The 24,176-nt window shown below is 49.7% G+C and overlaps 1 protein-coding gene across 1 annotated transcript in view; it reads right to left on the bottom strand.

The window, feature by feature from the left end:
* The window catches only part of RELB (RELB proto-oncogene, NF-kB subunit), a 28,642-nt gene extending 5,056 nt beyond the window's left edge, over positions 1–23,586 (bottom strand). The window contains exons 1-10 of the mRNA XM_027080373.1: positions 23,576–23,586; positions 23,095–23,411; positions 22,047–22,094; positions 18,610–18,618; positions 16,762–17,108; positions 8,068–8,225; positions 6,631–6,722; positions 6,319–6,450; positions 4,654–4,758; positions 108–323 (exon numbers count right to left, since the gene is read on the bottom strand). Coding sequence (XP_026936174.1) covers positions 108–323; positions 4,654–4,758; positions 6,319–6,450; positions 6,631–6,722; positions 8,068–8,225; positions 16,762–17,108; positions 18,610–18,618; positions 22,047–22,094; positions 23,095–23,411; positions 23,576–23,586 — 1,435 coding nt within the window. The remainder of the gene's footprint in view (positions 1–107; positions 324–4,653; positions 4,759–6,318; positions 6,451–6,630; positions 6,723–8,067; positions 8,226–16,761; positions 17,109–18,609; positions 18,619–22,046; positions 22,095–23,094; positions 23,412–23,575) is intronic.
* Between the last annotated feature and the right edge of the window lie 590 nt (positions 23,587–24,176).

Raw genomic sequence — 24,176 nt, 5'->3', positions numbered from 1 at the left:
GCCTGCATTCTACTTCTGCCACTTCCCCTTTCCCCTTTGGGTCACCACAAGCAAGACCAAAGACCTAGTCTCTGGGGCGGTGGGTCACCCTGGGTGGCCTTGGTTACCATGGTCCCGAGGCAGGTATGTGAAGGGCAGAGGCTCACTGCAGACCCCATCAGTAAGCCGCTGCAGGAAGACATTCACTGTCACAGGTTCAACAATCTCCAGGTCCTCGTAGGGTGGTGTCTTGAACACAATGGCAATCTGGCGGTGCACGTCGGCCTGGGAGAAGTCAGCCCGGCCTTCCCAGGAGGCTCTGCTGAAAACCACCGATATATCCTCTGGCAGGAAAGTGGGGGTGTCAGCTGAGCCAGGACACTGGTCCACCAGAGACCCAACTCACTCAGCCTCCCCCAAAATCAACACCAATATTTCTAAGAATAAAACTAGTCATAATAAAACTAATCATAGTGGCAACTAACTTTCTGTTGAGCACCTACCATGTGCCAGTCACTGACATACACACATACACACACACACGCACACACACACACACACACACACACACACACACACACACACTCATCTAATCCTTTAACAATCCAAAAGGCAGGTAGACTTAATATTTCCACCTTATCAGGGGCCCCCAAGACCACCATCAGATTCAGAGATTCACTAACGGGACTCACAGGACTCAGCATATAGTTGTACTCATGGCTATGATTTATTACAGGAAAAAGACATATGCACGCGCAGTTAAGAGGAAAGGTGCCTGGAGCGAAGTCCAGAGGAAACCAGGTGCCAACTTCCAAGAGTTCTCCCCAGGAGACTCACACAGAACATGCACACCGCACACTGCTGCCCCCAGTGGCAACACACATGAAATGCTTCTACCAGGGAAGCACATTAGAGACTTACTGCCCAGGGTTTTTACTGGGAGTTGGTCAAGTAGGCTCCCTCTAACTGGCACATATCAAAATTCCAGACTCCCAGAAGGAAAGCAAATGATCTGCACAAACCATATTGTTTGTACGGTTTAGGTACAGTGAGCCACTCTTAACAGTCAGGGAATGGTAGGAGCCCTCTCAAAGTTCCCAAAAGCCAGCCAAGGGTCAACCTTGTAAGCTGGGCTTCCAAACACTAACAGTCTCAGACCTGCTATGTTAACTCTTTTCTAGACACCCACTTCATAGATGGGGAAACCGAGGCTTGGAGGGTTTAAGAGACTAACCCAAGGTCATACAGCTGGTAGCAGAATAGTCGGGATTCAGTATGCTACTCTGCCTACTATTTCTTTTTCTTGTCTTATTGCATTGCCTCTCATCACACTAACTCCATATACTGAGGCTTTATATGTGTTGGACAGACATGGTTTGCCTCTAAGACACATAAAAATCCTATGAAAAAACTACCTTTAGGAAGTCCATTATATTGAGGGGAAAGCAAAGGCACAGGGAGGTTAAGTCACTTGTCCAAGGTCACAGAGTCAGCAAGTGGTGGAGCCAAGATGGGGATCCAGGCAGGCTAGAGCTCTTCACCACCAGCTGCTATAGCTTGAGGAAGTTACTGATATCTCTGGGCCTAGTTTCTTCACCTTCAAGAGGGAAAGTCATAGTACTCACCTCACAAGAGTTGTTAGGAGGATTAAATGAGTCACTCCAAGAAAAGGACTTAGAAGAGGGCTTAACATAATAGGTGCTCAGTCCATGTTAAGTATGATAGTTTTTATTAGTATTATGCAAAATACTAACTCCAGGTCTGGCACTCAGGAAATCCTCAGTAAATGCTAACTCTCTGTAGTGTAGTTTTTAGGTACGTGGGATCCCATCTCATCCTAACACCAGCTCATTTTAGGGATGAGGAAACAGGCTCAGGGTGGTGAAGTCACCTGCCCGAGATCAGTCAGTGAGTGAGTAACGGAACAGGACTCACATGTACCTCGAATCATTCACCCAGGGCAGGAACAGTTTCCCTGCCCTGACCCCAATTCCCAGACTCCTAACAGCCTCCTTGTCATTCCTCAGATTTGAGCTCAAATATCACCTCCTCTGGGAAGCCTTCCCAGATGCCCGGACCATGTCTGGACTTCCTGTTGTTCAATCTCAGCACTTTGTCTTCTTCCCTCTCAGCATTACTCACATTTGTAATTTGTCTTTCTTTCCCTACCTCCCTCTGAACTGAGAGCCGTGTGAGGGCAGAGGCTGGGGCTTTCTCTGTCACTGCTGTGTCCCAGCACTGCCTAGCACAGAACCCAGCACAGAGGAGCCACCCAATAACCATTTGCTCGTTCATTCAAAATCTTATAAGAACCTTCAACTCCTGGGTACATATCCAAAAGAACTGAAGACAGGTGTTCAAACAAAAACTTATACACAAATGTCGAATACGCTATTCATAATAACCAAGAGGTGAAAATAACCCAAATGCCCATTAACTGATGAATGGATAAACCAAATGGGATATATCCATATATGGAATATTAGCCATAAAAAGGAACAAAGCACTGATACCTGCTACAGCATGGATGAACCTTCATAACATTACGCTAAGTAAAAGAATCCAGACATAAAAGGCCACATATTGTATGATTCTATTATATAAAATGTCCAAAATACGTAAATCCATAGAGACAGAAAATAGATTGGTGGATGCCAGAGGCTTGAAGAGAGGGGAATAGGGAGTCACTGCCTAAAGAGTACTGGGTTTCTTTCTGGGGTGATGAAAATGTTCCGGAACTAGAGAGTGGTGGTGGCACAACCTTGGGAATGTACTAAATGTCAATGAAGTATACACTTCAAAATGGTTAAAATGTTTTGTTTTAAGAGTAAACCTTGCAGAAAAAAAGAAAAATAAAAGAGAGAGAGAGAGAGAGAATCAGGAAAAAAAAAAAAGGTTTTTGTTTTTTTTTTCCCTGAGAACCTCATGTGTGCTTGGCCCTAGACTGGGTGGTTCTGGGGACACAGCTGCTCACCAGGATGTTCCCAGGTCCTGCCCAGACAACCCAGTGGCGGAAGGGTGGGGATGGAGATAGACGTTAACTATATAACCATACAACCTGAGAAAGGATTGTGGGCGGATTCCTGAGGCTGTAGCATGTTCTCCTACCCTCCTCCCCTCTCACTGCCCTCCTGCCCCATTGGCCTCACTGTTCCTCCAACAACTAGGCCTGCTCCTACCACAGGACCTTTGCACTTGCTGTTCCCTCTGCTGGAGCACTCTTCCTCTCATGGCCACACAGATTCTTCGTGGCTCCAGTGTCACCTCCTGAGAGCGGTCCTCCCTGGCCCCACTAAGTCAAACTGTGCCCCACAACACCTCCAGCCATCTCTCTCTATCCCCTTCCTCAGCATTATCTATCTCCAGATACTACTTTTTCACCACCTTCCTGATTTTTTTTCAACTCCCTTTCTTTATTTTTCCTCCCAGAAGCACAGACCACCTGGATTCAAATCCTGTCTCTACCTGACTACCTCTGTGACCTTGAGCAAGTTACTTAATCTTTCTCTGCCTCGGTTTCCTCATCTGTAAACGGGGAATAAGAGAATCTACCTCATAGAACTGTTAGGCAATTAGATGATTGAATAAATGATGCATACAAAGTGCTTAGGACAGAGTTTGGCACTTAACAAGAGCAAGATAGGCTTCCCTGGTGGCACCGCGGTTGAGGATCTGCCTGCCAACGCAGAGGACACGGGTTCGAGCCCCGGTCCGGGAAGATCCCGCATGCCGCGGAGCAACTAAGCCCGTGTGCCGTAACTACTGAGTCTGCGCTCTAGAGCCCGCAAGACACAACTACTGAGCCCACGTGCTGCAACTACTGAAGCCCGCGCGCCTAGAGCCCGTGCTCCACAATGAGAGAAGCCACCGCAATGAGAAGCCCGTGGGCACCGCAATGAAGAGTAGCCCCCGCTCACCACAACTAGAGAAAGCTCACGCGCAGCAACGAAGACCCAAGGCAGCCAAAAATAAATAAAATTTAAATAAATAAATGTGGAATTAAAAACAAAAAATAGATCCCGCATGCAGCAACGAAGATCCCACGTGCTGCAACTAAGACCCAACGCAGCCAAATAAATAAATAAATATTAAAAAAAGAAAAAAGAGAAAGCTCCCCCCCAGGCAATCCTGGGTTGTTTTTTCTTTTTAAAAAAAATCCTGGTTTTAATTGGTCCAGTGGTTAAGACTCCGCCCTTTCAATGCAGGGGCCGCGGGCCAAAAACTTTTTTTAAAAACCAACAAAATATCCCAAAAACCCTATTTGAAAAAGGGTTTTGACATTTGAACAGATGGGGAAACATCGTCCATTTTCTCCATTCGTAGCCCTGATCCAACTGTCATAAAGCACTTATTTATGCACCTCCACGATTTTAATACCAGAGTCCCCCCGGAACTCATGATGGCAAGGCCTGCCAGGTACCCAGCGCAGGCCAGCACTGTTTGTTTGTGCCTCCTTCTTTGTTCATGAATGAGTGAGCAGGTGAGCGAGTGACTCAGTGAGTGAATGAATCAATGGGCTATTTCTGTCTGCCTCCAAAACCAAAGCTCTGGACCCTTCCACTCGGCTCCCCTGGTTAACTGGCTCTTCTTCACCCTCTCATCCTCCAGGCTCCCCAGCTGCCCCTGCAAGCCGGCAGACCCCACTCCGCCCACTTGCTGCCCCAGGCCCCTCACCTTTCTGCACCTTGTCGCACAGCAGGTAGAGCTCCTCGCCGCCCGTGCACGGCCCGCTCTCCTTGTTAATTCGGCAAATCCGCAGCTCTGACGTGTTTGTGGACTCTGGGAAAGAGGAGAGGAAGGGGCACACAGAAAAAAACGAGAATTCAGTCATCAAACCCTTACCAGGTACCCCATGGGTGCCCACCCTGGGGTGTGGAGAGGTGGGAAATGGAGAAGCCAGGGTGCCTGATCCTTCTGGAACCTGTGGTCCAGGTGGAAAAAGAAGATGCCCAGGCAGGAGGGGTTAATGGATGATCATGAGTCCTCCGTGCTGAGGTCCGGTGAGTGTCTGCCCAAAAGGGAGACCCTCAGACCTCAGGGAGGGGTTGGTGGGGTCAGGAGTCAGGGATGAGTCTTAGATGAGAGCTAATGGCCTGAAACTTGTAGTGGACACATGTCGTTTTGCCAGTCTAGCAGTCCTGGCCCTTCTTTTGTTAACAGCCCCCCCAGTTTTCCTTTAAGGAACCACCCCCCACCTCAGTCATGGGGATTGGGTAGGGCGGAGCCCATTCCCAGCTCAGCAGTGATCATTTGCCCTAGACCTGGCCAATCACAGCATCGCCTCCTTCTGGCTACAGCTGATTAGTCAGAAAGGAGGACATGACTAAAACTAGGCCAATGAGAGACAGCCCTGGGACTTTGAGCAAAAATGCTGAGTAAGAGAATCTCTCTTTGGGAGCAGGGGAGAAGTGTCATGCTGGTAGGATGTAAGACTAGAGCTGCGTACAGTTATTTTGCCCCTGCATGGGAGGGCCCTGCCAGGAGTGACTCTAACATAAAGGAAGCATGGCTGAGAGATGGAAAGAGATCCCTAATGACATCACTGAGAACCTGGATGCAGCCAGACCTGAAGCACTGTGCTACCTCTGGATATTTTTAGTTAATGGAACAAATTCTTCTTTTTTTCCTTATTTGAGTTGGGATTCTATCCCCTGCACCCATAAAAGTCCTGATTGAGTGAATATCCCTGCCCATTTTGATGCTTGTGGCAGTCACTGCAGGCTGGCTAAAATCTAACAGCCATTCCCAATCTCCTCTTCCATACCTGTACCTCTCTACAGAGGATGAAAAACCTAGATACTTGCTTCCTCAGATTCTCTTGCAACTAAGGGTGGCCGTGGGACCAAGTTCTGTCCAATGAGACATAAGGAGATGTCTACCAGGGTGATTCTGAGGAATATATTATTTTCTCTATGAAAGAGAGAGAGATTATTACTCATGCTGCCTCTTCTCAAGGGCTACCTAGTATAGTTGTCCTGGTTGTGCATTCTGCAACACCAGAAAGCCCCATTCCCAGAGGCTACCTAGTAAATGCTGACCCTTAGAATTGGGCAGTGTACAGCCTGCACACCACACAGGGTGTCACTGCCCATCATGCCTTGAACACAGACATGATGTCTGGAGCTGTGGCAGCCAGTTCCTGACCATGAGGGAAAGCCCAAGAGAATCACAGAGCTGCTGAACCAGCACCCTGATATAGCTGAGCAGCTGAATCAACAGGAACAGCCTTAATAACTGAGAAAAAAAGAAGAACTCCCTGTTTGTTCATGCCATTGTATGTGGGGCTTTCTGGTACCTGCGGCCAAAGACAACCCTAATGGAACAGCACCCTCGACTCACTCTTGTCGTAGACGGGCTCAGAGAGCACAGGGTCCATCCGGCGCATCTGTCCTTGCTGGTCCCTGTATGAGGCCTGGAAGCAAATCCTCACGACATTCATGTCCACCTCCTGATGGTTCTTCAGGGACCCAGCTGCAGGAGAGATATGGGAAGGCTGAGTGTGGGGGGTGGAGACCCTGGTGGGGGATGGGGGACAGGGAAGGGATGGGGCTGTGGTGATGGCGGATACTGGAGAAGGCGAGGGGACAGGGGTGGCAGAGGGGGCGAGGGGTCTGAGAGGACAGGATGCTGGGGCTAGGCGTGGGGACTCACCATTGTAGGGGTCGATGCCCAGCTGAATCTTCCGCTCAATGGCCGCCTCGATCTCCTTCTTCCTCACACACTGGATGCCCAGGTTGTTAAAGCTGAGTCGGGGGGAAGGGGGGAAGGGGGGTAATCCTGAGGGGGCAGGTATAGCCCTAACCCACAGGACGGCTCTGGTAGATGCTGTCTCAGGGCTCACAGTCTCAGAGGCTGGAGACCCCAGGCCCAGGGGTCCCAGCATTGGGAGGGGACTGGGGTTCAAACCTTTCAGGGGTGTGGAGAATTCTTGAGAGAACTTATCTTTACCACAGGAAAGCACCTGTTGACCTCATTTATAATAAGAAAACTGCAAATTAAACAGCAATGTGATGCCAATTTTAAAAAAAACTCATCAAAACAGCAGAGATCAAAACATCTGACAATACCCTCTGCCTGTGATATTGTGGAGAATCAGGCACTCTCACCCATTGCTGGCGGGACTGTAAATTGCCCCAGCAATCACATATTGGAGGACAACATGGCAGTATTCATTCATTCTACCAATATTTCTTGAGCACCTACTGTGTGCCAGGGACTGTGCTAGGCACTGGGGGATACAGCAAGGAACAAAAGAGATAAAATCCCTGCTTTCATGGCGCTGACATTTTCACTAAGTTTATAAATCACTAAAAGTATAAATGCACAGACTTGGGGCCAGCAATTTCATTTTTAGTAATTCATCCTGCAGAAGAAAGAGTATATATGTGAAGCTGTTCACTGAAGCACAGTTAGTGATAGAGCAACAAGAGATTGGAACCATTGTGGGTGCCCATTCATAGGGACTTAATTAATTGTGTGCATCCATACATTGGAATACTATGCAGTCAATAAAAAGGACAGGACAGCGCTAACTGTACTGACGGGAATTATCTCTAAGATGTACTGGAACATAAAAACAAGGTGCAAATGTCTGCTACCATTCATAAGGGAAGGAAAAAAATATAAATGCCTAGCATATCTTTAGCTGCCTCCAGAGAGGGGCACTGGTGGCCAGAGGACCAAAGATGGAAGGAAATTTATTTTTCACTGCATACCCTTTCTGAACCTTTAAATTTTTAAATTAAAAGCATATAAATTATAAAGCGAAAGAAAGAATGGGATTTGCAGCTAAGTCAGGTCTGCAGTCAAATTCCAGCTCTGCCATTGGCTATCTGGGCTCCTTCGCCTCTCTGAGCCTCAGTTTCCTCCTCTACAAAATGGGGATAAATATAATGCGTGTGAATGCGTGTGCGGCAGGGTTCCAGGCCTAGGTAAGACCCTCCACGGCCCCCAGGCCTCAGTTTCCCCATCTAGGAAATGCAGTGGGGAGAGTCTGGCTAAGCTGCCTCTGCTCCTAAGGTTTTCCGGGGTGATCCTCAGCCCCTCAAAATCTCCGTGACCAAGGGTGAGGGGTCAGGGCTCAGGTACCTGTGCCGGGGGCTGACATGAGGCCGGAGCCGCACCCTGCAGACACCGTCCGTGCAGTCTTTCCCCACGAGGCTGTGAGGGTGAACGCGGTGAGGCCAGTCCTTCCACACCAGGCACGCGGTCACCTCCACCTCCCGCAGCCCTCCACAATCCCGGAGCTGCAGGAAGACAGGTGCTCTTGGGGTCCCTTTGCAAACACCTGCACCCATCCAAGCCTCCTTTGGTAGCTCCCCGCCCCTCCCCTCTCCCCGACGATGGAGGAATGTTTGCTGAAGACCCCTCCAGGATCCTAAACCGAAGGCTTCCAACCTGGGGGCCTCATAGCATGAGAGCTGCCCCACAGATGTGCCTTCTTTCGCCACTTGACTTTAAAAACATTGCATGCACACAAGGTCTCCAAGCACAGCCCACAGATAACATACTAATTGTGGAGAGACCAGGTAGACACCACCTTAACCATATGATCAAGGTCAGTGTCGCCACTACGGGGCCAAAGTAACACAGGCATCCCCTGATGGGATGGACTGGGAAGAACACGTCACTTCTATGACAGCCCCTTCAGAAGTGCATCACCGGAATCTAATCAGGAGGAAACATCAGAAAAGCCCAAACTGTGGCCATCTGGTCAGACATGAAAGACAATAAAAATACGGGTGTCATATTTTGGGTTAAAAGAGAACAAAAAATGTATTTTGACCTGGCTGGTAGTTACACAGTTACACATATATATATATATATACACACACACACACATATATATATATATTTGTCAAAATTCCTAGAGCTATACACTTAAGATTTGATAAAATATAACTCAATTTCAAAAAAAAAAAAGAGGAGAGAGGCTACAGAGACATGATAACCAAATGCAACATAGGATCCTTGACTGGATCCTGGATTGGGGGGGGAACAATTATAAAACACACATTTGGGGGACAATTGGGAAATTTAAGTATGGACAGTATATTAGATGATATTATGGAATATTATTAATTTTCCTAGGGATGGTAATGAGTGTCCTAGACATGCAGGAGCTTATTTTTAGGAGATGCCCATTGAAGTATGTAGAGGTGAAATAACATGATATTTACAACTTATCTGCAAATGGGTCCGCAAAAAACACAATGTGTATTTGTGTGTGTGTGAGCGCTGTGCACGCGTGTATGTGTGTGTTTGTGTGTATGGAGAGAGAGTGACAGATATAGCGAATAGGGCCAAATGTCAACTGGTACGTATAGGTGAAGGGTACACAGGTGCTTATGGTACTCTTAATTTTTCTGGAGATTAAAATTTTTTTCACCTAAACTCATCAAAATGTGTACATTAAATACATGCCTTGTTTGTATATCAGTTATACCTCAATGAAACAAACAAACAAAAAACCTAGAAAAAAAAAGATTTAAAGGATTTTTTTTTTTCAGAATAAAAAGTTGGGGCAGGGTGGGGGAGGGAAGGACTTGGAGTCTGGGGTCAGCAGATGCAATCTCATATATAGGATGGATAAACAACAAGGTCCTACTGTATATCAGAGAACTCTATTCAATATCCTGTGATAAACCATAATGGAAAAGAACATGAAACAATATATATATATGTAAATATAAATATTTATAAATATATGTATAACTGAATCACTTTGCTGTACAGCAGAGATTAACACAACATTGTAAATCAACTATACTTCAATAAAATAATGTTTTTAAAAATACAATGAACAGGTGCGTCTCAGTGAGGCAGTACTGCCCTCTAGGGGGCGTTTGGGATACTGAGGACAATTCTGGTTGACACTGGGATCGGGACCCACAGCAGGCAGTACAGGGCCACAGATGCTACACAGCCTGCAATACCAGGACAGTCCCACACAAGTCCTGCAAGACCTCTGAATGTCCCGCCAACATTCACATCAGTGACAAACCTGTTTTAAATGGTCAGAACCCAGAACCTCCTTCCATTTTACATGTACAGTATTTTTTCCCATAACTTCCAAACACACTGAATTTTCAAGGACTGCAATCACCATGTTAATTGAGAGAAGACTGGTTTCATTTGAACTGGGAATTGTTCACCACTTTGGTGGCCTTTTTTTTTTTTGCTGCGCCACTGGACTGCCAGGGAATTCCCAATTGTTCACCATTTTGGAAAATCCTGTCACCTACGGCCACGCTGGACGTGTGGCATTTAAGTCGCCAAGTCCCCACGCTGGGTCGGGCTGCATTCATGCTGCTGTATTAATGAAATCCAAAGCAACCGCTACTTTGTTTTCATTTCCCTGAGGCTGTGCCCGAGCATTTACATACTGAAATAAATGTGCTTGTATAGGCTGTATAATTTTATTTCTCCTTCATACTAAAGTTGGGGCATTATGGATTTCAGGGATGATTATGAGTAGACAATTTATATTGAGTAGACAAATTTCATTGAGTCAGATGGGTTAAAACCATTAGTTTAACCAGCTCCCTGATGGAACATTAGGAGATTCTGAAAAGCAAGATTTCTGCAAGGCTGAAAGCTTTTCATCCCTTTTTTTTTGGCTACACCATGCGGCATGTGGGATCTTAGCTCCCTGACCAAGAATAGAACCCGCGGCTCCTGCAGTGGAAGCTTGGAGTCTTAACCACTAGACTGCCAGGGAAGTCACGAAAGCTTTTCATCTTTGAGATGTCGTGCGAGATTGTGGATAGACGTTAGGCCTTGAAGTCAGTCGGAACTGGTACCAAACCAGGCTCTACCTGGTGATAAACCTCTCTGGTCTTACCATCCTTATCTGTAAAATAGGTACTAAGTACCTGGCACACAAGAGCACTTAGTAAATGGCAGTAATTACTACAATGAATTTGCTGTGTACCCTTGTGCAAGTAACTTACACTCTCTGAGCCTCAGTTTCCTCCTCTAAAAGATGGGGATGAAAATACTAAATCGAAATTTGGAGTCAGGTCACCCCCTATTGTTGGACATTTACTGTTCTAACTCTTTGAAATCAAAACCAACACAAAGCTAGAATAACTGTCTGGAAAGACTTAGAAATAAAAAGTTGGGGAAAACACAGCTTCAAAATATCACCCCACAGGTAATGTATTAATTACAAAGAGAAAGCTATACCTTTTCAATGGTGGTCACTCCCTGTTATGGACTAAACTGCACGCCCCCAAAATTCATATGTTGTAGCTCTAGCTCCCAGTACCTCAGAATGTGACTGTATTTGGAGATAGAGCCTTTAAAGAGGTGAGTAAATTAATGAGGCCTTAGGGTGGGTCCTAATCCAGTCTCCTCATGGCCTTATAAGAAGAGGTGATTTGGACACACAAAGAGTGTGCTGACACTGCTGACACTGGACACACACCAGTGCTGACACAGAGGAAAGACCAAGTGAGGACACAGCGAGAAGGCAGCCGTCTGCAAGCCCAGGAGAGAGGCCTCAGAGGAAACCAGCCCTGCCAATAGCTCGGTTTTGGACTTCCAGCCTCCAGAACTGTGAGACAGTAACTTCCTGTGGTTCAAGGCACGCAGTCTGTGGTACTTTGTTATGGCAGCCCGAGCTGACTAATACACCACCTTCACCACGGGCTCCGACTCAGCATCAGATATTAAACTACCACCCCATGGCCATGATGTGAGACTCTTAGAGGCCCACAGCATCACCACTGGGGTATTCCCACCAAAATGAATAACCTGATCTAATTTGGAAACAGCCAATAAATCCGGAATGTGGGACATTCTACAAAACGCCTTTCCTGTCCTCCATAAATGTCCCTGTGCTGAAATGCAATGACAGACTGAGGAATGAACCCAAGTCAAAAGATACCAAAGACACCTGTCTTCCTCTGTTTGGGCTGCTGTGACAAGATACCATGAACTGGGTGGCGTACACGCAACAGAAATTTATTTCTTGACAGTTCTGGAGGCTGGAAGCCCAAGATCAGGGCGACAGCACGATTGGGTTCTGGTGAGGGCCTCTTTTGGGTGCAGACTGTGTCACTGTGACCTCACATGGTGGAAGGGACCTTCCCCATCATCTTCCGGGTTAGGGTTTCAATATATGAATTGGAGGGTGGGGGACACAAACATTCAGACCATAGCAACACCTGACAACTAAAGGCAGCACGTGATCCTGGACTGGATTTTAAACAAGCAGACAAGAAAAGAAACAGGTATAAAGGATATCTGGGGTCAGCTGGGATCATTAGACTATGGACCTAATCTTAGATAATATTCTTGCAGGAATATTACGTTTCTAGAATGTGATAACAGCATTGTGATTAGACAAGGTCCTACATTGTAGAAAAAAGTCATGGCTCTTGAGAGATGCAGGCTGAAACATTTTGAGTGAAGTGTCATATCTCTGACTCACTTTCAAATCTTCCTCCGTAAATGTCTATATAAAGAGAGGCAGGCTTCTCTGGTGGCGCAGTGGTTAAGAATCTGCCTGCCAATGCAGGGGACATGGGTTCAAGCCCTGGTCCAGGAAGATCCCACATGCCGCGAAGCAACTAAGCTCGTGAGCCACAACTACTGAAGCCTGTGCACCTAGAGCCTGTGCTCCACAACAAGAGAAGCCACCGCCATGAGAAGCCCACACACCACAACAAAGAGTAGCCCCCGCTCACCGCAGCTAGAGAAAGCCGGCGTGCAGCAACGAAGACCCAACACAGCCAAAACTAAAGTAAATAAAATAAATAAATTTATTTTTAAAAAAAGAAAAAAAAAGAGAGAGGCATTGGGAATTCCCTGGCGGTCCAGTGGTTAGGACTCTGTGTTTTCACTGCCGAGGGCCCGGGTTCATTCCCTGGTCCAGGAACTAGGATCCCACAAGCCTCGCGGCATGGCCAAAAAAATAAACCAAGAGAGAGGCATAAAGCAAATGTGGCGAAAGGATGTGGGTGTTCATTGCGCTATCCTTGTCTACTTGGCATAGGTTTAAAATTTTTCCAAAAAAGTTGAGACATAAAGTTGAAAAAATATCCCTTATCAAATTGGAAAAACAGACAAAATGCTTAAAGATAAATGAGGGGCTACAAAATTGCCCCTTAACGTACCAGACTTGCCCATTCCTGAAAAGCCAGTGATGGAATATACGTTTCAAAGTAAACCGTTCTTTTCACCAGAATGTCCCGCTAACACGCTACTTCTGGCCACAACGCCTGGAGCCAAATCCAATAACAACAGCTACAACCACCTGTCTGAGTAAGGGGTCCTGCACACCAGTGCTGGGCCATCTCCCTGGTTTCCTCACAGTGTCCTGTGGGGGCAGGAGCTTCATCCCCATTTTACAGATGAGGAAACTGAGGCCAAGGGAAGCACTGGACTTGCCCTACATTTACAGCTGGTAAATGGCAGCGCCAGGACCAAAGCCCAAGTCTTTCTGACCCTAAAATCCAAACTTGTTGGGGTAGGACAGGGTTGCTCTGCTAATCCCCCAAGTAAAGCTCTGAGTACAAATCCCACTGAGGAAGAGGAGAGGGAAACAGATCTCACACGAGGGAGCTGGGACCTGGGGCTGGGGTCAGGGATGGCGTCCCTGAGGTGGGCTGAGGCCTCACGGGTGAATAGGAGGTGACCAGGCTGCAGGTGGAAAGCACTCCAGGCAGGAGGAATGGCACAGGCAAAGGGCTGGTGGCTGGATGGTGGTGAGTGAGGAGGGCTGGATGGGAATGAGCAGGAGAAGCCGGACCATGAAAGGTCTTAGAGGCTCAGGAAGGATCTCGGGTTTCCTCCTGAGGGTGCTAGGGAGCCAAAGGAGGATTCTGAACAGGGGAGAGGAGCAGATGTGTAATTTAACAGCACCCCTCTGGCGGTCTTGTATGGGGAAATCTGGAGGAGACTGAGAGCTGGTCACCAGGGAGGAAGCTGGAGGTCAGGGAGCAGATGAGCCCGGGATCCAGGGCTGGTGGGATGGTGAGGACATAATTCAGGGTCCACGGACACTTGGGCAAAGATCCAGAAACACATGAAGTCTCCGTATTGGAAAGGCACAGGAACCAGGCCTCTCAGAAATCACTGGGAGAGACAGTCATGCATGCAACCCCCCGGGCAGGGCAATTTGGCAACAGCCGTCAAATTATCTTTGACGGGCAATCCCACTTCCAGAAGTTGTTTTTTTTTTTTAACTTTTATTTTTTGGCCATGCCACCCAGCTTGCAGGATCTTAGTTCCCCCACCTGGAATCAAACCCGTGCCCCCTGCAGTGGAAGCGTAGAGTCTTAACCACCTAAAATGTGTTTTTTATAACTTAAGAATGTATCTTGGAGCTGAGCTCACATCAGCATGACTGAAGCTGCCTTATTCTCTTTACCATCTCATCCCACCGTGTGGACATAGGATACTATATTGTGCAAGTCTCCTATTGGTGGACATTTTGGTTGTTTCCTGTTTCCCGCTATTACAAGCAGGGCTGTAGAGAACGACTCAGTTCATCTATTATTTCCTTCATGTGTGTCACTCAAATAACTTCTGGAAGGGAATCTGGTGGTCCAGTGGTTAGGACTCCATGTTTCCACTGGCCTGGGTTCGATCCCTGGTTGGGGAAATAGATCCCGCAAGCTGCGTGGCACAGCCAAAAAAACCCAAAAAACAAAAAACCCCACACATTTTATATACACACGCGCACGCGCGCTCCCCTTTATGTAAAAAAGGGGGATAGTATATACGTATATATATATTTGCCTGTATAATCATTAATCATAAAATACTCCTGAAAGGCTCCATGAGATATTGATAACAATGGTTACCTCTGGGTGGCGGGGGGAACCTGGAGGCAGGAATGGGGGACTTTTGTTCATTTTAATTTAATTTAAATTATGTTAATTTAACATGACTCTTCATATTTTTGAACGTTTTGATCCACGTCATATGATTCAAAATTTTAAAACAAAATAAAGGGCTTCCCTGGTGGCACAGTGGTTAAGAATCCGCCTGCCAATGCAGGGGACACGGGTTCAAGCCCTGGTCCAGGAAGATCCCACATGCCGCGGAGCACCTAAGCCCCAGTGCCACAACTACTGGAGCCTGGGCTCGCAACAAGAGAAGCCACCACAACGAGAAGCCCATGCACTGCAATGAAGAGCAGCCCCCGCTCGCTGCAACCAGAGAAAGCCCGCGCAGCAACGATGACCCAACACAGCCAAAAATAAAATAAAAAATAAAATAAAATAAAGATGGGTATAGTTGAAAATCTTGTCTGTACCTTATCCATTCAGCACTGCCTCCAAAAAAGAATTCACCTGTATTTGTTTTCCTTTCCAGAGTTTCTGTACGCAAATACTACCAAATACCAATTGAAAATCTTATTTTCCCCTCTTTTTGACACACACGGTAGTACAGTTTACCTTGAACAATGTGGGGAGTGGGGGAGGGAGCGCTGGGGCATCGACCCTGCCTGCAGTGGGAAATCCACCTATAACTTATAGCTGGTCCTCAGTATCCGTGTTTCTGCGGTTCCGCCTGGGGGGATTCCAACAACTGGGGATCGTATTTACTGTTGAAAAAGATCCCCGTTTGGGCTTCCCTGGTGGCGCAGTGGTTGAGAGTCCGCCTGCCGATGTAGGGGACGCGGGTTCGTGCCCCGGTCCGGGAAGATCCCACATGCCGCGGAGCGGCTGGGCCCGTGAGCCATGGCCGCTGAGCCTGCGCGTCCGGAGCCTGTGCTCCACAACGGGAGAGGCCACAACAGTGAGAGGCCCAAAAATCCCCGTTTAAGCGGACCCGCCCAGTTCAAACCCATGTTGTTCAAGGATCAACTGTATAATACCCACAAAATTCTGCACCTCAATTTAAACAAAATTAATATATCATGGAGATGGATACTTCCACATCAGTACCTAAGGGATGGCTTCATTTAAAATTTTTTCTGTATTAACTGTATGTATTTATATTTATCTGCACACTTACACAGATACATTTGTCCCTGCTGCATAGGATTGCAATCGGTAGATTATCGATTATTTCACCAGTCCCCTGATGATGAACACGGAAACTTCCAATTCTTCTCTATACAAACAAGGCTGCAAGGGAGAAACTTGTACGTCCCTCTTTCACCCAGATGCAGGCATATCTACATGATAAGTTCCTAGAAGTGGAATGGCCCGGCCTAAGAGTAATAATGATAATAATAATTATACTAGTAATACTAGAAGCTCTCTCAATCGAGCACTCACCATGTTGGAGGTACTTGGCGTGTGTAAGTAACTCATTTACTCCTCCCAGCAACCCCAGGTGCTTGGTTGTTATTATTATTCAGTATTATAATTTTTTTTTGGGCCACGCCACAGGGCCTGCAGGATCCTAGTTCCCCAACCAGGGATCGAACCCGGGTCCCCAGCAGTGTAAGTGTGGAGTCCCAACCACTGGACCGCCAGGGAAGTCCGTATTATCCCATTTTGTAGAGGAGGAGGCACAGAGGGACCGAGTAACCTGCCCAAGGCAGTACCTGGATTCGAATCCAGATACTCTGATTCTTAAGGCCTCACTGGTGAACCAGGAGGCTACCAATGATAATCTTGACCAATACTGTCAAATTGCCGGGAAGAAGGCCTTTCTTTGAATGCCCTTTAAATTTAAGGCCAAGTGACAGTGGTATCATCCGCTCCAACAATAGCAACAGCAATAATAATAACCACTATAAAATACATGAATAATGAAATACATGCATATGGATCTCCGGGGCGGGGACACGCGAGTCCCACCGCCCCTGGTGCCCACCTCGATGGCGGGCAGCGTCTTGCTGGCCTCTGTGCTGCTCTCCCCGAGGATGCTGCCGGCCGAGCGGCCCTCGCACTCGTAGCGGAAGCGCATGCCGCGCTGCTTGGGCTGCTCGGTGATGATCAGGTGCGGCCGTGGCCCGGGGCCCGGAGCCGGGGGCACCAGCCGGCCCAGAGGGCAGCCCCAGGGCGGCGGCGTGGCCGGGGGCGGAGGCGCCGCAGCGCCCAGGGTGACGGTGCTCAGGGAGGCCGCCCCGCGAGACACCAGGCGCGGCAGCCCCTCGCCCGGGCCCGGCTGAGCCCCCTCCAGGCCGAAGCCATTCTCCTTGATGTACTCGTCGATGATCTCTGCGGGAGAAGCAAAACCTAGGGATGACGCTGATTGTCAAAGAAAAGGCTTTTTTTACCCCCAGACTTGTGCTGCTCTCGCCTTTTCCCGTCCGTTCATTTCTTCAAGACATATTCCTTGTGGGCCAAGGGCAGGGGCGTCAGCTCCGAACACAGAAAAGCCCCTGCCCTCCTTCTTGGAAACAGACGCGTAGCGTCCCCCAGTTTCTTGAAGCCCAAAACCCCAGGGGTCGGCCTGGTTTCTCCTTCTCCTGCACCCTCCTGTCCACCCGCCTCCGAAACAGCTCCTGAGCCCATGCCTCCATCACCTCTCACCTGGATCAAGGTAGAACCAAGTCACAGGTACCCCTGCCTCCATCTTGCCCCATTTAATAACAACGAGAATAACAGGTGCTCTGCCCAAGCCGTTCCCATCTCAGAAGGCAGCACCACCATCCACGGTGCTCAGGCTGTAAGGAGGCACATCTTTATCAGCTGCTTACGATCGCACGTCTACTATGTCCAATCCATGAACCTCTCCTCCCTCTACCTCAAATATACATTTACGTTCCCACCACCTGTCCCCACGCCCACTGCTCCCTCCCTGGGCCACCCTCTGTCATTCTCCATCTGAACCACTACTCCTGTTCCCCACCTCGCCTCTTCCAGTCTATCTGCCAAACACAGCCAGAGGGATCTGATGTCAGACCCTGTCCGCTTCTGAACAGAAGCCTCCAGTGGCTCCCATCTCCCTAAGAGTCAAAGTCAACACCTTCCCCATATAAAACTCTCCCCAAACTCCACTCAACTCAGGAAAACAGGACAAAGAAAAAACCCACACCCCCGACCTTGGCCACAGAGCCTTCTGTGGACGGGCCCCCTCTGTCCTGGGCTTCTTGCCTCCCGCTGCCCCCTGTCATCATGCTCTGGCCTCTTTTCTGTCACTTGCACCCACCAAGCCCGGCCCTCTCTCTTCAGGGCATTGGACTGGCTCCTCCATCTGCCTGTTCCACGCTTCCCCCCATTCAACCCATGCTGGCTCCTTCTCATCCTTCCGGTCTCAGCCCACCTCTTCAGAAAGGCCCAATCTAGTGTGTTTTCCCCAGGCCTCTTGCTGTTTATTTCCTTAGCCCAGTCTAACATTGTTTTGTTCTTTATTCCTTTTCCTCCTGTCTCTGCCACTAGAGTATCAGTTCCAAGAGAGCAGGGACTTTGGTTCGTGGCTGAATCCCTGGTGCCTAGAACGGTGCCTGGCGTGCAGCAGGTGCTCAATACAACTCATCGAAGGAATGAACAATAGTTGTAGTAACAGTAACTAATATTAAAGACGGCTGGCCTATGCTGAATCTTCACTAAGTGTCAAGCATTGCTAAGTACCCTGGGAGCACATGACTTTGTTAAAATCCCCCAGCAGTCCCAGAAGTCATACTGTGACCTCCTCCCCAACAAGGAAGGCCAAGGTCTCTCTCTGTGAGCACTTGGACTCCCCAGCCTCCCCCCAGAACTGCCCTGTGATACTCACCCAATTCATCTGTGGAAGGAAGAGAAAGAGAAAGGTGAGGTCCAGCAAGTGGTCAAGACTTTCATCTTTTAAGACAGATTCCCCAACCCCATCCCCTCCCGGAGCCCTTCCCCCTTCCTCCATCCTGGGAAATCCTGGGCTCTGACTCCCTGGGATGTTAAGCCCTAACCCCCCATCTCTCCCTCCTGGCCTACCCTCCCTTCAGCTCCCAATGTTGGGGTCCCAGGGTCAGGCTACCCTCAAATGCCTCCCCCTAAAAACCTTTAGATCGGGGATTATGAAGCAGTGTTGAGAATCTAAGGAAAAGCCAAGGGTCTCATCACCAGGGGAAAAAAATGGATGCCCAAGATTCTAAACAAAATGTGGGGGTGGAGCCCTCCCTAAAGCCCACCCTAGACCCCAGGAGATCACTTCCTGGTGTCTGAAGACCCAGGAAGGCTGATCCTTCACTTCTAGGCAACCACCTCCCTCTGCGTCCCACGCCAGTCCCCAGCAGTACCCAGCCGGTATCCGGGATTTGCCCCTACTTCCTGAGGGAGGAATGACAGCAATGCTGGGGAACCCCTTATCACCTCCTCAGGAAAGCTCAGCCTGGAAGGGACCATGAAGGATGGAAACCAACCTCCCATGATTCCACAGACAGAACAAGGGGAGTCCAGAGGGAGCAAGCAAGCCTGCGGGGTCACACAGCAAGGGAGGGCAGACCGGGGCCAGATGCCCCATCCAGGGTTGCCTGCGTTGGCCGCTGGCCACTGAATCGTTGCCAGCCTGCCCTGCTGCCAGACCTGTCCTCCTCCTCCACTCTCGGGGAGTGGCTCCCAGAGCCAGACCTTTGCTCCCTGGAAAGCAGTCTTCCCGCCCCGCTTATCTCATGTGATCTGTGAAGTCACCAGGGTGGGGAGGACATCCCCACTTGGTAGATGGGGACACTGAGGCTGGGAGAGAGGAAGGGACACGCTACAGATCACTGGCAGGGCCAACTTCAAGTCACTTCAACTTGGAAACACCTTCTCAGGCATTCGTGCTGGATGACCTGGGGATCCAAAGATGAGTTAGACTTTGTCTGAGCCCTCAAGGAGCTCCCAGGCTGCGAGGGGAAACTGAGGCCCAGGCAGCTGTGGCTGAAGCTTTGTACTGCCTCAGTTCAAATCCTGGCTCTGTTCCTTGCTAACCATGTGGCCTTGAGCCCATTACTTAAACTCTTTTTGTGCCTTGGTTTCTTCATCTATAAAATGGACACAATAATAATGCTTGTCTGGCTGGGTTCTTTAATATACGGGAAGCACTTAGTACTGCCATAATAGTAGACGATACATAAATGCTGCTGTTGGGTAAGGTGTTGGGAGACATTATTTTATGGATGTGGGTAAATTGCTTCCCCTCTCTAGGCCTCAGATTGTCTGTCTATAAAATGGGGAGGTTGGAAGACATGGTTTCAGAGCACGGGGTGTGGAGTCACAGAGATGTTAGTTTGAATCCCGGCTGTCACTTCTGGCTGTGTTGCCTTGGGAAAGTCGCCTAACCTCTCTGAGCCTCCTTCTCTATAAAAAGGTCTGCTATATCTCAGGCATTAACATGAGGATTTAGAAGCACACTGGGAAATTGCTTAGCACAGGGTCCGACCACTTCAGGCCCTCCATAAAACTTAGCCATTATTATTATTATCTAAAATCCTCTTTCAGCCAGGAAATGTTAGGGACTTCTTCTCTTTATTCAGGGCTCAGCTCAAATAACAACCTGCCCCCCTCCCAAACTCCCACACAAACTTGCCACCATTCAGGGCCAGCCAGGATGGGCCACACTTGAGCAGCTGTCTTTCATGCCTCAGGGCCTTTGCACAGGCTGGTCTCTACCAGAATGCTCTTCCTTCCGACCTTTGCATGCCTCCTCCTCCACTTTCAGGTCCCTGGTCAAATGTCACCTCCTAGATGGGTCTTCCCTGACTACTTTATCCAAGATAGCCCCCAGAACCCCCACTCCAGTCACTCACAGTTAGGTGCCTTGGTTTTATCATTTTCATGGCACTGGCTAGGATTTGACATGACCTTATATTAGAGTGATTCATATCTGTCTCCTGTAGACTGTGAACACCAGAGAGTAGGAAACACACCTGCACCATCCCCACTGTATACCCAGTGCCCAGTATGTGTTTGGCCCATCAAAATGAGGGAAAATTTCCCTCCCAGTCTATCTCAGTCGTTCTCCCATCCCCACCATGCTATTTAGGTGTCACTGATCCCAAGATTTGTTTAGGGCCTTTATATCACATTTTATAATCCTACATTTAATTCATTGTGTACATATCTGCTTCCACATCTAGGTAGGGAACCCTGTGAGGGCAGAGCCAGGGCTGTCTTGGTCACTGCTGAGTGCTCAGCACTGCCCAGCACAGGGCCAGGTATGCAATTGGAACTCAATAAATATCTGCTGAATGGATAACGTCAGAAATTACTCTCAATTGAAAGAAACCAAAGATCTAGGTCTTGGGTCAGAAAAGTCTCAACCTTGCTCTTGCCCAGAACCAGTGCTTGGCAGTACCTGTTCCCAATGCCATCTCCCACCTTTCACTATCTCCCAAACTCACAAACCTCTTAGAGAACCCGCAGGGCCTCCTCCACAGCCACGCCAGCACTTCTGGGGTCCATCCCAAGATTTTACCTCCAGAGAGAGGTTCAGACCCAGCCCACTGGGGCCACTGAGTTTTCCTGGTGGCAGGACTCAATCCCTGCCCTCCAAATTCCAGCACATTTATGAGAGATGATGTCATCCTTTGGCCATGCTTCTGCATTTCCTTGGGCAGCACTGAATTTTGGATGGTACAGGATGAGGGGCCTTATAGACTAGTGGTTCTCAACATCTCTTGGGAAGTTGCTAGAAATGCAAACTCTTAGAGCCCATCCTGGAGCTACTGAATCAGAAACTCTCGAGGTGGGGCCCAAAACTCTGTTTTAACAGTTCTCTGGGTGACCCTTAACTGTGTGCCAGACACTGCTTTAATACTGTTATTCCTTTAATACTGATACTGTTTAGCTGTATCAGCTCATTGAATCCTCTCGGTCCCTCTGAGGCATTGATATTATGCCCATCCTACAGATGAGAAAGACTGAGGCCCAGAGAAGGGAAGTGACTTACAGTGAAGGGGTGGTGGCACCAGTATGTAATTATTACGCTCTGCACTACCATAGTGAATCTCTAAAGAGGACTCTCTTAGAGAGTGAATAGGTGGTTAGTTTTACTTCCCCAGCTCCCTATCACCCGGGAGGTAGGGGCATCTGGGGACCCCATCTCAATGGGCAGGGAGGGATACAGGCTGAGGAAAGCTGAGGTAGACCTCCGCAAAACCCCCAGACAGAGGCGTACACAATGCCACCTCCATAGGATTCCTCCTGCCCCATCCTGAGCGTGCAGATGGGCAGGAACTGTGGAGGGCTGCTCACCCGTGGTCCTGGAAACGGCGAGCGAGAGCGAGGAGAGGTCCGCGGCCCCTGCAGGGATGGAGGCATGTCTCAGGAGGTGATGGAAATACGGCGGGAGAACCAGAGAATCTCCCAAGCCCCACCCCGTTCCTCTCCTGGCCCCGCCCCTTTGGAGCATGCCCCTCACCCTTCTAGCCCGCATGGTCCGGCCTTCCTTCCTTAACTCATGGACAGGTTCCCTAGTTTCTGTCAGTCACCCCACCCTTCATCACACTCAGGCCCTGCTCCTTCTCTCCCTTAAGAAGGCTGAGAAGGGCCTGGAGGAGCTCTTCTCAGCCTCAGTTAGGAAAGCCCCCACCCTCTTCCTTATTTCAGGGTCAGACCCTCCCTCTTCACTTTTCCAGTGTCAGGCCCGTCCCCTTCTCCCTCAGACCCTGCCACTTCTCTCCAAAGGCAAGCCCCACCTCCTCTTTCTTCTCTGAGTCAGACCCCGCCCTCTTTTTTTCAGAGCAGGCCCTCCCCCTTCTCTCTGCCAGAGTCGGGCCCGCCTCTTCTCCCTCTCCGAGTACGGCCCCGCCCCCGTATCTCCCTTAAGCCCCGCCCCTTACTCTGAGTAGATGAGGCCTTGCTTCTTTGAGTTTAGGTCCCGCCCTCTTCTCGCACTCATGGTCAGGCCCCGCCCCCTTCTGTGGGCCAGGCCTCTCCTTTTTCTCCCTCTCTGTGTCTGGCCACGCCCAGTCCCTCAGGAGCAGCTCCCGCTCCTCCTTCTCCGAGTCAGGCTCTGCCCCTCCCCTCTCGTAGTCGGGCCCCGCCCCCTTCTTTGCCTCAGGGTCAGGCCCCGCCCCCTTCTCACTCTCTAGTGGGACGTCTCTCTCTTACCTTGGACCGGACCCGGTCACCATCCTCTGCCTCCTTCCTTCCCTTTGATATAGTGTCCCCGGTACCGTCACACTCTCCCCGCAAAACCCCTAAGACTCCTGTAGGAACCCCTAGACCACTCCAGGGCCCCAGGCCTCCCGCATCTCCAGTCCCGCCCCAGACTCCTCTCCTGAACCCCGGCCCCTCTTACCCAAGGCCCCCAGCTCCGGCGCAGCGGACGATCTGGCGACGCGGCGACTCGGCATGGCCCAACCAGTGGGGACTGACGGCCCGGAGGCCAGCCCAGACCAAAACACACACACGCGGGCAGGCCGAGCGGCCAGGTGGCACGGTCTGGCGGACGATCGCGGGTCGGGAGAGCGACGCAGGGGCTGGGGCCGCAGGCCGGGCTGGACGCGCGGCGCCCGGGTTGCGGGGGGCGCCGGGCCGGGCCGGGCGGGCGGCGGGCGGGGGCGGGGCGGCGGAATTCCCCGGCGCCGCCGGCCTGCGCGCTCATTGGCCTGCACCCTGTCGTTACGTCACGCCAGGGAAACGGGAAAACCCCCACGCGTCACGTGGCCTCGGGGGCGGGGCCGGCCGGGAAGAGGAGGCCGGGGCACAGGAGGGGCCCGGTCCGCGACGATGCCCATTGCTCTGGTTGAGACCACTGAGTCCTGCTTGGGGCCACTCACAGCCTACCCATGGAGCAAGTAAGAAGACTGAGGCCTGCCCACCCCAGGGCTGCCAACCGGACTTGACCTGTTGTTTCTGTCTCGAGGGGAAGCTTTGGGATCAGGAGGTTAACAGAGCTCCACAGCTGCCAATGATGATAATCTTTTCGAAACCTCCATGGTCTCTCTACAGCTCAGTTCCTTAACCTGAGTAAATCGGGAGTGATCCTACGTAAAAGTTTAAAGCTAGGATGTCAGCTGTAGGACTTGTCTGTTTTGTTCCTTGCTGTATCCCCAGCACCCAGAACGGCGCTTGAAAAACAGTAGGTGCCCAATAAGTTTTTACTAAGTGAATGGATGGATGTTTTATTCCTCCCCACAGCTCCTCCAAGTTTCCTAATAGCCCGTAGCACTTTCAGCTCAAAGGCTCAGTAACTTAGTCCAGGAACGGTAACAGTGTAGCCCCCAGGATACATATTGAGCTGAGTGCCTGACCCCTGGGCTTACCTGGGGGCCTCACAGATACCTCACACCTTGCACCAGCATCAGAGGAAGGTGATAGAATTGGAATTACTGCAGAGAGGAGGAGACTGAGGCTCAAAGAGGGGCAGCCATTTGGTTA

This window comes from Aethalodelphis obliquidens, unplaced genomic scaffold (assembly GCF_003676395.1).
Source record: "Aethalodelphis obliquidens isolate GAN/ISIS:26980383/991018 unplaced genomic scaffold, ASM367639v1 scaffold43, whole genome shotgun sequence".
Classification (NCBI taxonomy): Eukaryota; Metazoa; Chordata; class Mammalia; order Artiodactyla; family Delphinidae; genus Aethalodelphis; species Aethalodelphis obliquidens.
This window is presented reverse-complemented; position numbering and strand designations above follow the sequence as displayed.